The sequence below is a fragment of the Neodiprion lecontei genome, chromosome 5 (assembly GCF_021901455.1).
Source record: "Neodiprion lecontei isolate iyNeoLeco1 chromosome 5, iyNeoLeco1.1, whole genome shotgun sequence".
Lineage (NCBI taxonomy): Eukaryota > Metazoa > Arthropoda > Insecta > Hymenoptera > Diprionidae > Neodiprion > Neodiprion lecontei.
Genome location: NC_060264.1, coordinates 7,925,558 through 7,946,411, shown reverse-complemented (window position 1 = coordinate 7,946,411; position 20,854 = coordinate 7,925,558). Strand labels below are relative to the sequence as shown.

The following is a 20,854-nucleotide window of genomic DNA, read 5'->3' as shown; positions in this document are numbered from 1 at the left end:
GTATGTATAACGTATTATACTTGTATAGTTGAAACTCGGTGTGCAAGGGGTGGCTGTGTCGCGTCTGCGCGCCGCCGCCGGGGGTGGACCTCGGTTGTGGTACCAGTCTTGACTCAGCCTCCTTCGCGGCAAAGTCTGTGATCATCCGTCGGCCGGATGCGTCTCGATCCTCGATCGCATTACGTATAATATTTTTATCGGGATTAAAAACGGACGGACGTTCCGGCGATTCGTCGAGTGATTAAAAATAGCCGGGGTGGAAATAGGTAACGACGCAGGTTTCCTATCGACTCTGTGACTGATTCGTCATCGTCATGGTCACCGTGGAGAGACCTCGGGATTATTTTAATTGTGATGGTTAACTTTTAACGCACTGATACGTCATACGAAGTTATGCGTTGACCCCGAGCGTGCGTTAAACGTTCGTTGATTGTCGACGAAAGGGGGAAACTTTTTTCGCTAACGATACGACGGTTAAATTGGATTCGCGGAGAGATGACGCTCGGTGTTTAATGCATCGAAATGACGTTGACGTGATTAAACGAGTGTTTGATAATTAAGTTTTTACTCATAAACTTTAAAGTAACCTTTCGTTGACGGGCGGAACAAAACAGTGAGTGTGGGCGCACAGGGGCGCTGATAATTAGCGTAAAGTGAAGTAAACTTTCAGTGTCGACTACCCAGGATACGTCGGTTATCGTCGGTATTTTTTTTATTTTTTTATTTTTTAAAAGAAAAAGTTTTAACCTACAGGATAATCGCAATACGAGTGCAAACGCATTCGGCTCTCTCGACTGAGGTATTATATTTAAATTGATAAGTGTTCTTTAAACTGTATTGTGAAATTAGTGCGTGGGACACGTTTGCATCGTGTGCTGTTTTCAACGTCGTTAAAATATCGAGTCAAGAACGCCTGGTATACTCTTTCCAGACTGTTAAATCATAAAAATTTCTTTCAGTTTCTTTGTTTTTTTTTTTTTTCTTCGTTCTCTCAGTTTTTAATGGTGTTCTCTCTAACGAACAAACAGTTTTTTTTACCTTGACGAAAGACTGCGCGTAATAACGAACGAGACGGCGCTCCCCGCAGCGTCGTCTTAGAATTCATCGTAAAGTGTAATAATGGAAAAATTTTTATCTCAAGGATTCATTTAACTTTACGATATAATACAATTAATGGATTCGGGGATAAAAAAGAAGATCGGATTACCAGTACCGTATATGTATAAGAAGATTCGACAAAGTGTCGCGCCAATGCTTTTAACGTGAGACGAATTGATTTTTTTTTTTTTTTTTTTTTTTTCCCCAACAGTGCTTCGAGGGTGCAGTTTTAAAAGCATCGCCCGGGTGCGCTAAAGTGAAATGAGGATTGTACCGGCGATTGGATTGGCCCTGGGGCCAATCCATAGTTAATAAATATAAAAAAGAGATTTCGAAAGCCGAAGAGCTAAAAAAGCTCGCTCGTTGAATATATATATTTATATATATATATATTCAACGACATCATTTTTTTTTTTTTAAACAATTTTCCTTCCTTCTTACTTTATCCTAAACTACAAAGTACACGCATAGTTTTATTCAACGAATTCAAAGTGAAAATGAGAGGCTCGTTGATCATTTTTTCACTTATATTTGCCGGTAAGTTGTCAATCGTTTTTAAACGTAAATTATTTTATATTCGTTTCAAACGGTTTACGCTTCGAGTTGTTCTGCATTAGGGATGAATGGAAGAAGCAGTTCACTTTGTGTATTTGAAATTAAAGTATCGTTGTTCTGAAACAACCCGAGTAAAAAAATAAAATAATAATCAATTTCTCAGATATATCACCTCGTACATATTTGATTTTTTATTACGTGTAACACAATGCGTAATAATTTATCAAATCGTTAATCAGACAGTTGAATTTCATATATATATATGGGTTAAAAGGTCCGGCCTGGTGTACCGGAGACGACGATGATCGCGAGGACGACTTTGTACCCCTGGATCGCGGTCCTTACTTCGATGTCTTGGCATCGCACAACGTAACCGCACTAGTCGGGCAAACCGCGGTCCTACATTGTCGCGTTAAAAATTTAGGCAATCGCACGGTAGGTATAACAATAATCCTAGGGAGGAAATATGAACTTTGACGAAGTTGGACGGTTTTATCTCTTTTTTTCCCTTCTTCTTTTCTCCGAGGGGAATACAACGATCGACAGAATGAATCTTTGGAGAAATCTCGGTGTTCAGTTACGACAATGAAACAAATCGGTTTGACATTTTGGCAATCGAGTCGATTATGCTGGGCTGTTTAAGATTTGATTGAGATATATTTTTTGTGATATTGCTTCGATCGTCTAGTGCGATTCCTCGTCGTTTAAAAATAGAAAAAAAAAAAAAATAAAAAAGGGAGCCTCCGCACCCGTTGCGAAATTAGAAAATTGTATCAATAATCAAATTTTTTCAACAATGTTTCGTCCTCCCTTTGCCAAGAGCCGTTTTTCCCTCGTGTACAATTTTTTTCCGACGGAAATCGAAACTTGTCTTTGAAGGTAGAAAAATCTCTGCGAAATTTTCTCCTTTCATATTTTTATTACCATTACTATTATTATTATTATTATTATTACTATTGTTATTATCGTCATCATCATTATTATTATTACTATACGAGGTAGCGGCTTCGCGTATAAAGCATCGCACATATCGGACCACCCTCTTAACTCAGAATCGATGAACGAAAATTTAACTTGTAATAATGATCATGCCGTTGAATCAGTTCTGATTTATTTTCTCATTGTGTCAAACAAAGAGAAAAAAAAAAAAACCGAGTTTCTCCCAAAACTATTTACCGGCATACGCAACACAAGGTGCGGCTGAATCTACATTTTATCCAATTTGCAAACTTAACAAGTAGTGGATTCTCCTGACACGCCAACAACGAGACCAATGAGACTCACACCGCTGTTTCCTTTCCATTTTCCGCAAAGTTGACAGAAAGTATATGTATATTCGTCTCGTTGATAACACGGGTCATAAGAAATAAAATAACGAAAGAAAAAATAAATAAATAAATAAATAAATCATATATATATATATATCTTTTTTTTTGTCGAGTCAATATTTAAATAAATAAATAAATTTCGGTACTATACATCGAATGATAATCAAAATATTCATCTATTAGATACTTGCAAAGTTTGCTTTCATCTTTTTTACGTTCATAAACAAGTATCGAAGTTTTTCGTTGCGACGGTGTATAATATAAGCAGCAGGTGAAATAAAAAGGAAACCTTATCTGATAAAATTATTTTTTCCTTTTATCATAGTCAAAGGTGGGAAGAAGTCAAAGTTTCACGCATAGAATCTAAACTCGAAATTCGCGTTGACCGGTGCGATGAAGAGGTGAGAGGAAACATGAAGAAAAAAAAAAAAAAAAATAAAAGATAAAGAAAAAAAGAAACTGTCCGACATCGCACGCTCTCCCGGTACAATTCCAGGTAAAAAATCTTGCCCTCTTTCTGTCCGGCCATTATTCGGCACCCTCGCAAAGAAGTCGCAGAGTGTTCTGCAATTCCGTATCGAGATTGGCTATTTGATATAAAAAAAAGGAAAGAATTTCTTCGCATCAGCTCGTTGTCGCGCTGCGTTAGAAAATCAAAGTGGACGCGTTTAAAAACGGCGTTACACGGGGTGTCAGATACACTCGAGGCACTTGAAAAGCCCCGTATATTTCACCTATGTGGAAACACACGGCGAGCTATATACGGTGTTTTGGAAGCGGGTAAAACCGAATATCGTGCGACAACTGCACCGGACGTTGGTATGTATAGGTATAAAGCGCACTCCGCGTATGTCGGCTAACAATGGATTGGGAATTTGTCGGTAGGCAGAGAGGGGGAGAGAGAGATAAAGATATAGAGGGTGGAAAAGAGAGAGAGAGAGAGAGTGAGGGCGGGAGGGTGGGGAGGAGGGATGTCGGTACCGGACCGCGAGAATTCACCGATGGAGTATACGGTGGCGGTTGTTATATAACGTCGCTAATTCAGTTGTCAACCGCGTGTAATTTGGCAGTACCCACCTACGCGGTGTAATATAAGGGGCGGTTTTCAACCCCGCGGTAATATAAATTGTCAAGTTTAATCCTAGCATAGCCGCGAGTAGATCCTTTGTACTCGAGACGTGGTCTAAACGGTTTCGACTACTTTTCTCGATCGTGTAAAGATGAAAAAAAAAAAAAAATAAAAAAACGGAAAAGCTCGCGCTCGAGCTTGCGCCACGGATTTTTGGTAATACACGTATGAGAGCTTGGCAAATGCAGGTATTCGAAGCGAAATTTTCTTTCTCCCTTCTCCTTTATTTTCGTTATTGTTTTTTTATTATTATCATGTGTTTCTATCGCTCACCTTCCCGAGGAGGTCTGCCACCTACAAGGGGTGGAAGAGATACTTTACGAAATAAAATTTTACGAGCCCTCGTTTATCCGTGTAACTTTACTGTACATAAGAGGCAACTTTTCGATACGTATCGTATTATGTTAATCGCATGCTCTCGGATCACACTTCGTTCATGATCGCGTCGCCTTTGAAACTCCTTCTATGAAATATCGCTGCTCGAGCTTCCCGTCGCGTATGTATACATTTTTATAGCTCCCAAGTCTCCGGCGAAATTTTCTTCTTCTTCTTCTTGTTCTTCTTCTTGTTCTTTTTCTTTTTCACCGTGTCTGATTTTTTTTTCTTATTTCCTTTTTTTTTTGTTTTTTTTTTTTTTCATTTTTCACTCTCTCTCTCTCTCTCTCACACAACTACGCCACGCGTGTAACACTTTTAATATCTTATAGAAAGAGTAGAGAAAGTTTGGGAGGACGAACGGTTCGTTTTTTTCTTTTTTCTTTTTTTTTTTTTCTTATTTTTCATTCTTTGTAAAACTTTTTTCAACCGTCGTTACGAATCCCGTCAAATATCAAGTCCGAAGGCGACGGTGCGTGATTTTGACGCTCTGCATTGTGCGCGGCGTAACGCGGTTTTTCTCTTATATATAATCTGCAGTCGAAAACTTCGATGACAACAGGGTGAAAGAGGGGGGGGGGGGGTGATAAAAAAATAAAAAATCGAACCTGAGAATCTCAGAAAAAAAATAAAAAAACGATCCATCACTACCTAGATTGGATGACCACAGGTTGATATCGTGCGGATGTAAACCGCCCGGTGAAACTTTCGTCCTGAGTTTTAATTGTTTAATTAACCCTTCTTTAATTGCTTTCGGCGGTAGGCGAGTTCCAGCCCGATATAGAATTCGGTGGAATGTTGCGACGCGGTTCCGGGACTCTTGTACTATATTCAGTCCGTACCCACAGCTGCACCTTAGAAAAGTAAGTGGATAACGCGATATTCTCAAGAGTCCAGAGACTACCGGCGCACATTCGTGCAGTCTTGAGTATTTCGCCTCTCGTTGCCTGGGGGGAATTAATTAAGAGACCTGAGAGGTTCGTTGAGGATGCGAAAAAGGAGACGACGACTCGACGTCGGATGATCTAATATCCCGTCGGCGTTACATTTTTCACGTCGCTTGTATATATATGTATATATATGTATATATATGTATATATATATATATATACATATGTATGTATATATTTCCTTACAACACCGTCAGATAAAGTAAGAATATTTACTACCCTCGGCTTCGCTCTGATACCGCGTTAACCGAGAGATCCGCCAATCTTATTCTATACCATAAATAATTCATTGTACCTACATATTTAGAGAGAGAATCGGGTTTGGTGGGTAAGGAAAAAAGGCGTCTCCTTTTCTCCACCCCCATATTCCTAATATATGTAACGGACAGAACGAGGGATGATAAGAAAGCCGTCTTTTCACCAAGGATTTGTTAACGCTGTGAAAACACGGTAATGTCGTTGAAAATCAATGTTATCCCGGCGGAAATTTCAACGGAGTTACTCTTCCTCCTGATCCTTCCTTCATCCTCTGAGTCCCGACAGACTACGACGACCACGACGACGAACTCGGACCGCTGGTGCACGAGGAATACACTAATACAATATTGAACTTGGTTTCGGCATCGAATACGCAGGTGTCGTGGGTCCGTCACCGGGATATTCACCTTCTGACAGTCGGCCAGGATACCTACACGGCTGACGGAAGGTTCCAGGCGACACATTTTCCCCAAACGGAGGACTGGACGCTACAAGTCAAGTTCCCGCAGCGTCGGGATTCTGGGACTTACGAGTGTCAGGTGTCGACGACACCGCCAATCGGTCACTCGATGCACCTATCAGTCGTCGGTTCGTTTTGTCGGATGTAATCGATCTCGTCTCATCCTCCGTCTCGTCGCTCTCCTGACTAACGATACGCCGAGGGTCCGTACGCCAAGGAATGGCCACTGACAATGAGAGAAACCTTTAGTTTCGGTCACCGCTCAGTCCTTAAGTATTTTCATTTTTTACCACGATCGAAAAATATAGCTCTGGGTAAAAAATGAAAATTAGTTTTATAGCTGTTACCGGAAAGTCTGGTATCCGTTGCTATTCTTTCTCATTACGATCACTCTTGCTATATTTTCTTGCAACTTTTCTCGTACCTCGTGTTTTCGTAATCCCAACAATATTCAAACGGTTTCTTTAACGATACCTGTTTTACTCAATTTTTCTAGTTACTGTAAGAAATAAAATTATTCTCAGTGGGGAGAGAAAATGACGTCTGCCATTTGGCTAGTGTCTCTCTGTCTCTCTCTCTCTCTTCCTCTCTCTCTGTTCCCTGGAAATAGACCTCGGCTGTAGCGAACGACGACATGTGTATGAGTGGCTACTCGGCATGGAATGCCCTCCAATTTTCCTTGGCATTTGTCTAACTTCCACCGAAGTATACGGTCGGATAGGGGAATACGGTGTGTTAAACTCCTTCGGAATTCGTTACTCTTTATAGTCGCTGACGGAAGTAATGAGGGCGGCTGTTTTACGCTTGCCGTAAAAAAAAATTATGCTATCTCGTCTTTTATCGCGTGCGCAATGATGAGAGGAAAAATAGCGCGCGTGCGTGCGCTAAATAGATTCACGGTGCGGGACGCGAGAGTTTGAAACGAATTGGAAAGCTGCTGTTTTCAGTGACAATTTTTGGGGATTAGGAAGTGTTTAACAGCAGGAAATATTCGTTCGGCTAGTCGCGTTGTTCTACCGTCTCGGTAAATCTAGTTATAAGAAATATCAGGGTATTCGAATCGCTGAAACGCGAGGTGTTACGGATAATTTGGTAACTTATTGCGGATAGAGAACACAACGTTTTCATCGTAATCCAGTCTACGTCTTTACATAGTCAATGGGGAATTTAAGCGTTGTTTTGGGCCTGAGGGGATGGGTGGTGTTCTTGCTTGCAAGTTGCTGAGACGTTTCTGGTAGCTCGGAGTTTACTAATTTATTCTCCCGAAAGCTAAACTCGCGTTAAATTAAACGCTGAATCGCTACTACGCTGCTAATTTGAGTAATTAAGAGTCTTGTGACGTAGTCGTGAAGTGAAGACGGATCTACAAGAAATGATCGGAATGAATCACGGTGCTGAAATTGTTCCGTGGAATTTCATACGGTGACGACGAATTTCTCAATATGAATTCCGTGGTCGAGTTAATCCCTTCGTACACGCATAAATCAGTATGTATAACACGGATTCGTTGATTCTTCAAGTTGAGCACGATCTTAAAACAATGTTAAAACGCTGTGAATGCAGAAGCGAATCACATGAAACTCACTAAAAGCTGTATCTTTGTAACAGAGAAAAAATCTTGAATTTCAATAAATTTCAACCAAAAAAGCGCTAATCGTGATAATTACAGTTCAATTTAATTATTGGCTTATGTTTTTTTGGTGCTGAAACGTTCCATTTTAACGAACCATGACTAATCTTGCTTGATAAGTAATTTATCGAGGGTAATTTTTTTTTTTATTACAAATTATAAGTAACAAACTTGTGTTGATTTATCAAAAAGCGTCTCCATGTAGTCAATTGGAAATGAAGCGAGCCTTGATGTATTAAAATCGAACAAGTTGTACGATACTGGTATAAAAAGCGGAGCAATTGTGCGAGGTATCTGACGCAATGATGGAAATTGAACAATCGGGTGTTTAATCTTTTCCACTTCGGCTTAACTTTTTGATTCTCACGGACATCTTGACTTTTTCACCCTGACTTTAATAATGCATCGTTGAATCGTGATTGCCGTCCTATTTCAACTCCGCCCAAAATACCTGCGTGGGTTTCTCAGAGGCTTGTGTATGAAATTTCCGCTCAGCGTGACGTCCGGGGTTTTAGGGGAGGGAAAATGGGTGTGAAATTTAGTTTTAAGGATTGCGAACCCCTTGCGAGTTTGAGATACTGTAAATTTGGCCTAGCCTGCAGGAGCGAAAGATCTGCAAGAAATAGACATTCACACTCTGTTAACTTGCGTTTTTCCTCTTCTGCAAATGACCGCTTTCCTTTGGGACAGCTGAGGGAACGACTGACGGAACCGACCGCTGTTGAACGCGTGAAGTAAAACCGCAGTCGGTTTTTTTCCTCTTAATTTTCAGCTTCTACGTCGCTCGTGGTACCAAGTCGTTCGTTAGGGTATAAGACATGCGCTCGAGGAAGAGAAATTATTTTATAAGGAAAAAGACCGCCTTTTACTTTCACGATCAAATAAAATTAAAACGCTGGAGAGCTGTCTACTTGAGCGAAAATTTTTAATCACATTGAGACTGGAATATATTTTTGGCCAATGTACGACGTTCCGTTGTTGAAACTTCGAGGTAAAAATTACCGGTTATTGAGTTGGTGAGAAAGAGAGAAAGACACAGAGAAAGAGAGAAATCGCGAGAAAAGTTTGGGCGCTTGTCGTTTGGTGTACTTGATATATACCTGTCGATATGTGTGTGTGTATATATATATGTATTTATATACACATACCTGTTATACCTGAACTTTACAACGGATTTGAAATTATTCAATACACCTCGGCCGTAATGTAATCGAGAAAGTTTAAGAATCGTTGGTATTGCACGTCTTCGTTTTCTCGTTCCGTGTGTGTATGTATAAGGTCGGCACCAACGCTCAGCCAGAAAGCGTAGGAGATATCCCAGGGGTTATATATTCTGCTAATTCGTTCTACTTTGCTAGAATCTATACCGAGGCTGCAGTATACGTACGACTACTACGAACCATCCACCTTCCTTCTTCGGTTATATACCTTATACCCATAGAAAGTACGCTTCTCGTATACTTTGTTCGCAATTTTAGTACCAGGCAAACTTTGAGCAGCTCATCGGAGAAAACTTTGTACAAATAGACGGTCCCCTTCTACTCCTATTGTTGTTGCTGATACTGCTGATGTACGATAGTTTTGTGTGCGTTAGCATGAGCAAATAACGCGAAAGCGATACATTAACGTTAAGACAGTTGAGACCGTCTATTCCTCTTCCATTTATTGCAGATCATGCGACGTATAAACTCCTTTTCTTCCTCGCACAAAGTCCCTTTCTTCATATTATTCGTCCAGAGAGTTTTAATATCCTACACAAGTATTTCTTCGACCATAAGAGAGTTCGAGTCACTCCCTCGGAGACAAGTCGACACTCCTTCTCTTATATTGTAACATTTTGAAAAGCGAGATGAACTTCAGAACAAGGCTAGCCGGGAATGCCGAGAGACCTGACCGAGTTTGAGAGGTATTGAAAGAGGTATTGTCAGTATCCGAGAACAGACCACACTACAGTCCCTTACGTACACACACTCAATGCCCGCCCGAGAGGAGGAGTGAGTGTAGGTCGAGCATCAAGGCGGGTGATCCGATAAAACTTCCCCTGTTTCCCATCGCCGATAACTTTCTGTCATCCATACGTGTTCGGTAAATTGTCACGATCAGTGATGCTCAGTTTCGAGGTGAGGAACTGCCCGTTTTAATGCGAGAAACAAACCAGATGAAACGAACTGACCCGTCCCTTTTGTTCTCCACGCGCTTGTGTTATACCATGCAGCCAGAGTAGAGAGAGAGAGAGAGAGAGAGAGAGAGAGAGAGAGAGAGAGAGAGAGAGAGAGAGAGAGAGAGAGAGAGAGAGAGAGAGAGAGAGAGAGAGAGAGAGAGAGAGAGAGAGAGAGAGAGAGAGAGAGAGAGAGAGAGAGAGAGCAGAAGCACGGGCGGAGCTTATAAATGTAACTTTATTGACCAAATGAAATAAGTAATAAACGTCGACTCGCTGAGTCGATAAAGGTACCTAGATTGGAACGGGACAATATCCATACAGTTTTCTCCTCGCCCATTGGGTTTCACACTCTGTCTTTTTCCCGCGAATACTCCAGCAGCGCATCTCTTTCTCTCGTTTCACCTCGCGGAGTTGGATTTCACAGTCGAACGTACATGTATCGCTTTGTAACGCTTGCAATTTAATTTCGGTCCCAGCAAACACAGACACGCACACGCGGACATTCGCCGTGGCTGATTGGGAGAATGAACTTTTTACAATCGGAAATAAATCCGATGAGTCCGAACACGGACATTCCGTATTGGGATTTGTTCTATAAAAACCGTTTCTGTTCCTCTTTCTTCCAAAAGAATTCGCTCAAAATTCATCCTGCAACGTATAATCAGCGATTATCACATGCAGTTACCGGCAGTTACCGGCAGTTATCGACAGTTGCCGACTGTAGGTACAGCTCCTGGAATTAGTAAACTTGAATTGCATTTTTTTTCTTCGAGTTCAGATATTTCTTCGAAAGAAATCTCAATATATGTATGTATAGTGTATAATTTCCCCTCTTCTTCGCACTGCATTATAGGTATATATTCGAGAGTTAACTTTTCCGAAGATGCAGCCGTATGCTGCTGAGGCGCCTTTCAACTTCATATACTTAGTTCTGAATTGCACGAGTATAAGCTCGCTTCATCGATTCGACTATATCCGAGAATATCGGGACAGTTAGCACTGCGAACGGAAATCTGAGGGTCCGCCTCTCTCCTCCAGCTATTTGTAGAAGTTCGCTGACGTTACGTACAGGCTATATATGCGCCGTGTAGGTTGTTTGCTAAACCGCCTCTATAAACACGTTGCCTGAATAGCAAGTTTGACTTTGGAATAAATCACTACCAGGAATGCGTACAGATATAGTTTGCCGCAGGTTGTTACCTTAGGTATTCAGAATCACCGAATTTTCTACGTTTTTAAAATATGAGAATTTCGGGAATTTTCGCACTCTGGGAAACGATATGTTTAGTATGCTGTCTTACATTGAGATTTTCAGGACTCTGGATCATGGTGCCTGTGACGTATAGTTCCATCTAATAAACCTCTCTTCATTCTGATAACGTTTGGTTGTATTGCCAGGTTTATTAGTGAAATTCAATAACAAAAGATACATCTGGCGTATTTTTCATTTTAGTTGTCCTGCTCTGATGAAGTTTGAATGATAGGATCTTGTACATAGATCCAATCACGTGAATAGATCCATTATAATCCGAAGAAATAGTGTACTAAAATTAAATTCGGTGAAGGAATGACCATTAGATGTAACTATACATCAGAATCTTCATATTTTGGGCGAAAAAAGCACCTGCAGAAGTTTCAGCTGAATCCATTATTCGGAGACCTGATAATTTTCATGTCAGTAGGCGTGACGAGGTTGAAGGGTGATGAGGTTTTAAGAAAATTTGATGGTGCGGGCCACCTTAAAATTGGGAAGTCTTAATCAGGAGAGCGAGTGAGATACACAGAGAGTGGGAGGAAGGGATGAGAGCCCGTTAATTAACCCTACGTCTGGTCTGTGTATTAAACATCGATTGGATCAGAGCCGGTGACGACAATTATCGGAGGCCCGGAAATGTACATAAACCGTGGGAGCACAATGAACCTCACCTGTGTGGTCAGACACAGCCCGGAGCCACCGCCAGTTATCTACTGGACGCACGAACACAAGGTTTGCATTCGAATTTCAAATTTACTAGGCGGCCACAATGTTGGTTGGCTAAGCTAAGGCCTCTGCAGTCCGGCGATAGATCAACAAACGCAAGACTCGTTGATGTCAAAGGACTACGAGGTACTCGGGCTCCCTGTAAACGCTGTGCTGATTTGATTTGATTCCCGCAACCCTTTGCCCCCTTCCTCATACTCGGGATTTTCTATCACCATTCAGACGTTCAGAGACCCTCCTTTGAACGGTATAAGGGATGCAATAAGTGACTCCTTTTTTCCTTCCATGATCATACCTCCACGAATTCACAGCTCGTGGTGTTTCATCCACTCCCTTATATCACGATCCGCAAAGATTTTCAAAACTGTAAACTGTTTCACCCAGTGAGATAATAAGTAAGATTTGTGTCGTTTCAAGGCAAAGAGCAACTGCGAATTGTTTTTTTGTTTTCTTCTTCACACGCAAGTCTTTTGTTTGTTAAATTGTGCGTGTAACGTGCAAAAAATCGCGATTAAATTGTTATCCAACACTTGCATTTTTTTTCAACTGTCTACAAATTTGTTTCACAGAGATCGTACGGTATCCCGTGTGTAGTTGAATAATAGAAACACGCTCGAATGAATACGGGCGTTGAAATTACTCTCAGCAATTTAGCACCGTGTTCTCGCCTGTAGTTCGTATTGTATTATAGATATAGTAACGAGTTTTGATATATAGATGTGAAATATCGTTCCCACGTACCCGCGTGTAATGGGTTTGACAAATTGAAAGTTGGAATTTTTTAGCGCAGGAAATAATTGAGCTGCAGCAGTTTCTAAACCGTTGTGTAAATAATTTGATGCTCACATTTGCTCAACATCGGCATTAAAACTCCGCGTAGCCCGGTTAAAAATTCTATCGATCGATCGGTCAATACTTAGTCATAATTTTCGATAAATCTCGAGTATAACGGCAATTTGACGCGCAGCCATCATCCACGGCAAATGGAGTCTCCTGTAATACGCCACGCTTTGATTTACGAGCTCAAGTCAGGAAACACGTTAGATCGACGGATGTCCAATTATCGTTATCGGTCCAAAGATGGCTGACTAATGCGATGATGTGCTTTGAGCTGCGCGGACACACCCGGCGCAGAATCATCGATCACCTCTGTGAACCAGAAATAAGTGAAAAATTGAAATATAAGAAACCGGTTCAATTCGCGATCAATACGACTCGGTAGGACCAGGTACACAAGGAACAATTTCCGCGATAAGAAAGCTGCAGGCGTCTCGCCGCGGCGAACAGTTCGCGCGGGAAATTTGAACGCAGTCAAGTGTGCACGGGGCCAGATATCGGGTGGTCAACGTTGGTGCAGCTTCGTTTTCTTGGCGACCAGACTCTACGATGCGGAGATTAAACTCGCGAGCCAATCTCGGATCGCAGCCTGCGCCGTTTTTCTCGTTTCTGTTCGTCGCCCCGATAATATCGGACGTGTGATCTTGCGGGCCACGTCACGTCGCCTTCCCTTCCCTTCTCTTTCTTACTTCAGCTTCACCCTTCCTGAATTAATCGGAATTTCTGACTTGCAGGAAATCAATTACGACAGTCCTCGTGGCGGGGTTTCCGTAATCACGGAGAAGGGAGAAATCACCACGTCCTACCTCCTCGTCCAGAGGGCCCAGCCTGCCGACAGCGGTCGCTACACGTGTCACCCCAGCAACGCGAACACCAAAACGGTTCTCGTCCATGTGCTCAATGGTAATTGTGTGTTACTATGAAATCAGTAATATTAAATTAAATTCTGCGTTAGGCTTAGTATTATCAAGGTAGCCATTGGCAGTGTGTGAGAAATCATTTAGGATTGCTTATGTTTTTTACACTTCGTAGATCATTGTTGGACTTTCAGAAGGGTCGTTATTCTCATTGCGTACGTAGAAGTCGTGGTTCTCCTGAAAGCATCTGCTCGACAATTGCAACTCGTCTAGTTTGTATGCCAACTTCGGGAAAATGTTACTAGCATGGTAGGCAGAGCGACCGATGCGTAGTGGATCATTCTCGATGGGTTGACTGTCACTAGTCAACCGATCGATTCTAGGGAATTTTTTTTTGCCAGGAAAAGTTTGCTTGAGGCTGCGAGAATGGATGTCAGTGAATCAAAATTAAACAAGTTAGCTTCAAGAGAGCTTCTTGGTATATATTACACGAATTGCTGGAATTTTTTAAAGGTTTTTGAATTGTTTCACGTCGGAGGTTCAATTTTTATACACTTTTTTCTTCGACTCATTGTTGGCGAAAAAATCGCTTCAACTGTAAAAGTATGAACGTCTTTCAACGTCGACACCGGACTCAACAGCAAACTTCATCATTTCCCAAAGTTTGGTACGATTTCCTTACTCAAGATTAAAAGCTGTGTTAAACAGAATTTTTATTTATTCAGTTTTTACTCCGACATCCTCTTGACTACAAGCCTTAATTTAATTCTTCAGTAACTACAATTTGATCGATTTTTTTATCAATCGCGGAGGGATCGCAGTCGTTTTTATCGTTGCTTTGAAACGACACTGAGATGTTTTTATTTCTACAAAATTGAAGTTGGTAACGTTAACGTATCGGGACGTTTGAATAATAACGAATTTGAACATATTTTTTTCGTTCTACCCTGCAAAACAAAACTGAAATTTCACATAATAAAAATATGACCCTTACATCTCGTGGTAATTGACATTGCATTAAATAGTCCACGTGTAAACTAAACCGTGTATTATTTTATAGTTTGTATACCAATTTCCACCGATGCAAATATACGCTGTGTGCAATTATTCCATGTTATCAGAAATATATTCCTCATTCGAAATCGGCTCTCGATGTATGTATTTTACTATTTTAATTTTTAAATTGGCTCGGATATTTGATTTGACGAAACATTTCGCCGCAGAGCAGTTTATTTGAAAACGTTGATGTTGACAGATGAGTAAAGGAGAAAAAAAAAAAAAATTAAATTTCACGTTGCCGTATGATTTGTGTGAGCAAACATTTTTCTTCGGTAAAATGTTTAATACGCTTGCATAGTTTTCGCCTGTTGACCGAATCGTGCTCGGTGGCATTAGGAAATTCTAACGCGACAACGCGAGTGTATTTCGTAATTTTTCCAGTTAGTTCAAAAACGTGCAACGTACGTGTATCCAAGTTTTGCAACCTTGCAGTTTAAGAGGCGAGTCCTTATGCTCCAGTTATTCCGTTAAGTATGTGCTTTTCTTTATTATCCAATTCGTTAGACTTTCACGTTCTGTTCAAACGCTGCGGGTTCATTCGAGTATTAAAATTGAATCTATGATACTCGCTTTCATAATTCTCGTCGAGAACGCGACCGCGTATTTCATTGACGATCGAAGAAAAATTCCGTACCTTATATACTCTCCATAATAACGTTATACCGTGCAGCTATACTGTCTTTCATATTTATAACCAGCTGCAGTTACGGAATTTTATAACACGGGGATCATACGTGAATAGAGTGGGACTCGCTTCGCCGAGTATATTTTTCTACCCTTTACTTTTTCACAACCCTCTATTTTCATTCCCTACCCCGTTTTATGCGTTTCTTCGTCTTGTTCGCGGTAGCCTTGAAAAGCGGATCCTCTTTCCTCTCGCGTCGCGGGTTTCTTATCGTCACTCTTTGAGAAACCTATTCGCAATTGAAATGTCCGGAAATGTGTAGGTATATGTTGCAGAGAAGGAGAATAAGAATAAAAAATGAAACACCGTCTTTGTGGACATTCGTATACACAAGTTCCGGCCGGAAAGGAGCGGGGAAAAACGATGTACACATATTTTTTATCGCGAGGATATACTTTATGCACACATACACACACAACGGTAACAACTCTAAGCTGTTGTGTCAGCGTGTCAGAATTAATAGTGAAAAACGTAGAAAAGGCGACGAAGAAAAATTACCGAGCGTCCCCGAATCAGCCGTGCATGTTTTTCTTTTTGAATTCGCGTTGATGAATACATTATCAATTCGCTCTTTGATACTTTAATTTTACAAACGATTCAAATCCAATCAACTACATGTTTTAGGATCTTGTCACACACCGTGATACACGCTGTTTTTGAAACGGAAGAAGAGAGGGAATAAAAATTATAACAAGTTACAAGGTCGAAGTTTGTATCGTTAAGGTAACGTAGCGTCAAACGAAATTACTATATTTTGCAACTTCAGAATTGCCAGAAATTCAGTAAGACGTCAGCCATAAAGGCTGGAATAAAGCAAAGCGTACTTTCAAACTAATTCTCAAGTTGCCAAATAACCGGGGTGGCCACTTGTCTGGAAAATCTGGGAAACCGGGAAATTTCAGGAAACATTGTTTCACGGTATGGGAACGTCTGGGAAATGTCAGAGAATTTTAGCAACTGCTCGCAGCTGTTCTTGAAGAGTACACGGAATATGGTGTTCAATTTGATCACTAAATTTTTCAACTGTTATTAACAACGCGTATAACTATTGGCAAGATCTTCTGTTTTCATCATTGAATTTCAACGAATTTCAATGTTTTTAAGAAGAATGTCTAATTTTTTCTATCGAAGTGCGATACGTCGGAGCAAGTATTAGAGAAAGGGTATGTTTCACCGAAGCAATTGAGACGTCGATATCATTCGAAATCGTTTCGTAATCTCCGAAATCACCCTAAAATCAGTAATATTAAAATGAAATTCCGCATCAGTAATCGTCGAGAAAATCTCTTTGCAGTATTAAGAAATAACGTGTAATCTTAGAAATCATGCAGAACCACGTAATCAGAGTAAAATTTATTCGTCAATTAATCTCGTAACGAAATACGTAATCACGGTGTTAACTTGTGCTCCGTTGAAAGATCCTTTGACTCGTGAAAACAAAGTTAATTAATAGTAAGTTAGGAAATTTGCAAAACTTAACCGAACGGCGAGGTCGAGGTAGCTGTTTCAAAAAAACGTGTATCACAAACGTCACAAGCCTCGTTTTCCGAACAAACCCAATAACGGAAGCAGTTCTGTACCAATAAACACGTCTAGTCCAGACAATCAGACCTAGTTATAACTTGTAACAAAAGCGCGTTCGAACAGTGCAAGAAGCTGAATTATACGTACGGGTATTGTTAATCCAAGGAGTTTCTCATCCGGTACAAGTTATCGACTATACACGTTACCCGCGATACGGGATGAAATAATGTTGCGTTTAATTTCTGGCGAACATACGGACCCTCAATCCCCGCAGTGTAGGAGAGTTTCCGGAATGCCGAAACGGGAACAGAACGGAACCCGGGTAACAACAATTACATTGACGTGGATAAAGGGGTTGAACACGTTACACGAGGCGGGCACAAACACAAATACTGACTTATACGAACGCAGGCGAATCGCTCTCCGACAGAGGTCGAGGCCTTATACGTGAGCATCTGGAAGCCCGGGTTAAGCCGGGCGCCGCTTGCGTGGAACAATGGTCTTATTAAATCGGGCACATATCCATAGGGCGAGGGATTAGCCCTGTTTGGATTGGCCCAAGCCCGTCGGACTTGATCCCCCATCGAAAAGGTGCCCCTCGGTGCCCACCTTTCGCCCCGGGGTGAACCTGACGATGATCGAGGCATCCTTTCACCTTCGTCATCCTAATTAGCATCCTCGCAATTAATTCACCTTTTACTTCCAGGTGAATATCCGGCCGCGATGCAGCACGGCGGGCAGCTCAAACTCGCAAATCCACCCTTCGTCATATTCCTCGCATCTCTACTGGCGTTTTTAAACCTTCACTGATCGCCGTTGTAAAATTACACGTGCGTCGGTACATCGTATACACACACACACACACATATATATATATATATTATTATATCGTTGTGCACGCTGTTGGTAATCATTTGTCAATGATTTGCTACGAACGTTACGGTGTGTCGTGAAAATTTGGTAATATTAGCCTGATTCGCGTGTAAAAAACAATTTCAGAGGGTTCAAATTTTGTGTTCGGAAAATGAATGATCTCGATTTGTCGTTATACGTACTGCGAAAAGTCAGTGTTTTGAACTCTTGATTGTCAATACCTTTTAGCGCGCAGTTTTTACGACGAATTTTTCCAATCTAACGATCGGGAAATAAAAAAATCAAAAATATATCGATATCAAAATTTTCTACCCAACAGCGTGTATTATTATTGCGATTATCATGATTATAATTGTTATTGTTTAAAATATTTAGACTACTTCGTTGTTTTTCAATCACGGTCGCTGTACTATCATATATATATATATTTATCGTTGTTATCATGTGATCAATTTCGACTGGGATCTCCTTAAAAATCGTGTTTTTGTTCCTTCTCCGTAACGTGCGGTGAAGGGGGGGGTGGTGGTGGGGTTGTTTCGTTCTAAATCGTACCTACGACGCGTCGAACGACGTGCACTGAGAGAAATTTTTAGTTCCGGTTACCGCTGAGTCCTTGACTATTTTCATTTTTTACCAAAATCGAAAAATATAGTTCTAGGTAGAAAATGAAAATTAGTTTTATAGCTCTTACCGGAAAGTCTAGTATCCGTTACTATTCTTTCTTATTACGATCACTGTTGCTGTATTTTCTTGCAACTGTTGCTAAACTTTAACGCTCGTGCAACGATAAATTGACGTTAAAGCCTTGTCTAACTAAAAAAGTAGAGTAAACCTCAGAAACTGATTTTGCGTTGCAATAACCAAAAAAGGATCGACGATAGCGCAAAATGGTTAAGCGTACCTCGTTTATTCCTAATTCCAACAATATTCGAACACGTTTTTCAACGATACCTGTTTTACTAAATTTTTCCAGTTATTGTAACAAATGAAATTTTTCTCAGTATGAACAACAATAGAAATACACCGTGCACAGGGTTTGTAATTCTGGTAAATTCTACGATTATCCGTTGCGAATAAATTCGTTATTACAGTCTGCGACTCGAGATTCATGTAAGCCTGATTCCGAATGACGAAATACATACATATACATGTATAACCTCGCGGGAAAACGTACGTATAAGATGCAGAGGTAAGTTTTTTTAAGGGAGTGATAAGGCGCCCCTGGAAGTCTCGATAAGACCGTGTGTTTTTTTTTACCAAACCCGCGCCCCTCAACCCCTTATTCCCTCGATATCCCTGGGCACCGGTATAAACCCTCCACCCTCGTTCGACGCCCCTTTCTTCTCTCTTTCCGGCCGTCTTTATCTCCGGCCGCGCTACCGGCACCCTTGGCTCCGCAACGCTATCTTAGATCTTCTGCAAAGACGGGCCTACCTACCACCTGACGCGAGTAATATATCTCCTTAGGGGCGCGCCCCCCGGGTGTAAATGTTAATATATATGTATATGCATGCCTCGGGCCTTGCGAGTGTTGGTCGAATTCTCCGCGTCGCTTGGTTGGCCCGCGGCTTTATACCTCTGCTTTGTATACGCGTATGTACATCCGGCTGGATTATATACCCTCAACTACACGGGGTGATCCGAGTTACGATGGAGGGGCTTTATCCCGTGCCAAATTTTAACCTATACGATTTTTCACCGACAAGATATTATCGTCGTTATTATTGTTATTATTATTATCATTATTCATACTTTACAATTACCACTCGTTCGTTTTTCCTCAGAATATCTGCAACTTTTCTTTTTACGTTGAAGCGTTTCGCTCTCTGTGATATCTCGTTTCGTTAGAGATTTAATAAACCGTATTATGTTGGATTAAATTTTACTCGATTCATTCGAAATGTATTTCCAAACAAATGTTCACGGTTCTTTGAACGATGTGGAAACCGTATGATATTCGTTACTATGAGTTAGTTGATTTCAAGTAGAACAATCGGAAGATCTACAAATCCGCGGATACTTTTTACAAATCTTAGCAGAATTTCTTTCCTTTCGATTATTATATACGTATACATATACGCTGTAGAAAGTCCGGATAATCTTTGGTAATACGACGGGAGAATCGGTTGAAATTTTGTTATTCAACTGCGGTGGGAGAAAATTGTATTGTTTTTTTTTCTCTTTGCAGGGGTTGAGAAAAGCGTATTTTCAAAACTTCTCAAATTTGTTGTGAACGAATAAAAATACGCGGGAACCCCAACCGCCGATCTGTACAGCGCTGTGCGTCAATGTGCGGTGGAAAAATTCCACTCTTTGTGATTAGAAAGTTCACTCGACTGCGGGAGAGAAAGAGAGGAGATACAGAGAAAGAAATAACAGGATAAGAAAAGAGAGAAACAAAGAAAAGGAAAGGAGATTCCCAATAAGACGTGGATTCAGATTCCCCTCCGCATCCAGTATACCTACGCTTCCGTATACCTACGTAAAAATCTGAAAAGTATAAAGCTTTTCTCCACTCCCCGCATAATCCGCGACAGAGCTACGCTGCTCCTGTTGAAAGCAAGGGACCATTCACTTGGAAATCAAATCAGCGATTTCAATTCGTTAAATTTGATTCCCTGTGCACTGATTCATTTCCATTAATTTCCAATGACGACCCTTGGCGATTTCCAATGATTTCTGAATCGGATGGAATAACGGCAAGTCACAACACATCGTTGGAGATCACTTAGAACGCTGTGAAATCATTGGAATGGAACTCGGTAAATTGCGAATGAACGAAATCAAATGACGAGATAGAAATCAATAGAAAACATTCGACATCGATGTTAACGATACGTTGAAACCGTTCGACTTTATAACCAGTTCAAGCCCTCAGCTCAGCAATTTCAATTATTTCCAATGCTTACTTGCGATTTCTTCAGCGCTGTCACGTGCTTTCAAGCGATTCGCAATCGATATCCACCGATTTCGCACACCTGAAACAATTCCTCCCGATTCGAAAAGACATTCAAGTAATTTGAGTTCCTCAGACTCGCAATCGGACTGTTCCAACAGTTAAAGTTATCACTTCCTCGAGCGAATAGCCCCTCGA

At 40.9% G+C, this 20,854-nt stretch overlaps 1 protein-coding gene across 2 annotated transcripts; it reads left to right on the top strand.

Moving 5' to 3' along the window:
- The first annotated feature begins 131 nt into the window (after positions 1-131).
- On the top strand, positions 132-18,444 carry LOC107220109 (lachesin). Of its 2 annotated transcripts, XM_046740261.1 has the most exons (7): positions 132-799; positions 1,310-1,635; positions 1,928-2,088; positions 6,071-6,281; positions 11,804-11,931; positions 13,497-13,665; positions 17,594-18,444. In XM_046740261.1, exons 2-7 carry the CDS (start codon positions 1,596-1,598, stop codon positions 17,695-17,697), a joined length of 813 nt encoding a protein of 270 aa, XP_046596217.1. In that variant the 5' UTR covers positions 132-799; positions 1,310-1,595; the 3' UTR covers positions 17,698-18,444. The 2 variants fall into 2 exon arrangements, with proteins under 2 accessions (XP_046596217.1, XP_015514039.1); XM_015658553.2 differs by having other exon boundaries at positions 132-1,635.
- Positions 18,445-20,854: the final 2,410 nt, after the last annotated feature.

What these genes read in the sequence shown, in the direction of transcription:
- LOC107220109 (XM_046740261.1), top strand. Translation starts at nt 1,596, where the DNA reads ATGAGAGGCTCGTTGATCATTTTTTCACTTATATTTGCCG. An exon ending in AAAATTTAGGCAATCGCACG is followed by an intron (nt 2,089 to 6,070) that starts GTAGGTATAACA and finishes TCGAATACGCAG; the next exon opens with GTGTCGTGGGTCCGTCACCG. An exon ending in GATGCACCTATCAGTCGTCG is followed by an intron (nt 6,282 to 11,803) that starts GTTCGTTTTGTC and finishes CGATTGGATCAG; the next exon opens with AGCCGGTGACGACAATTATC.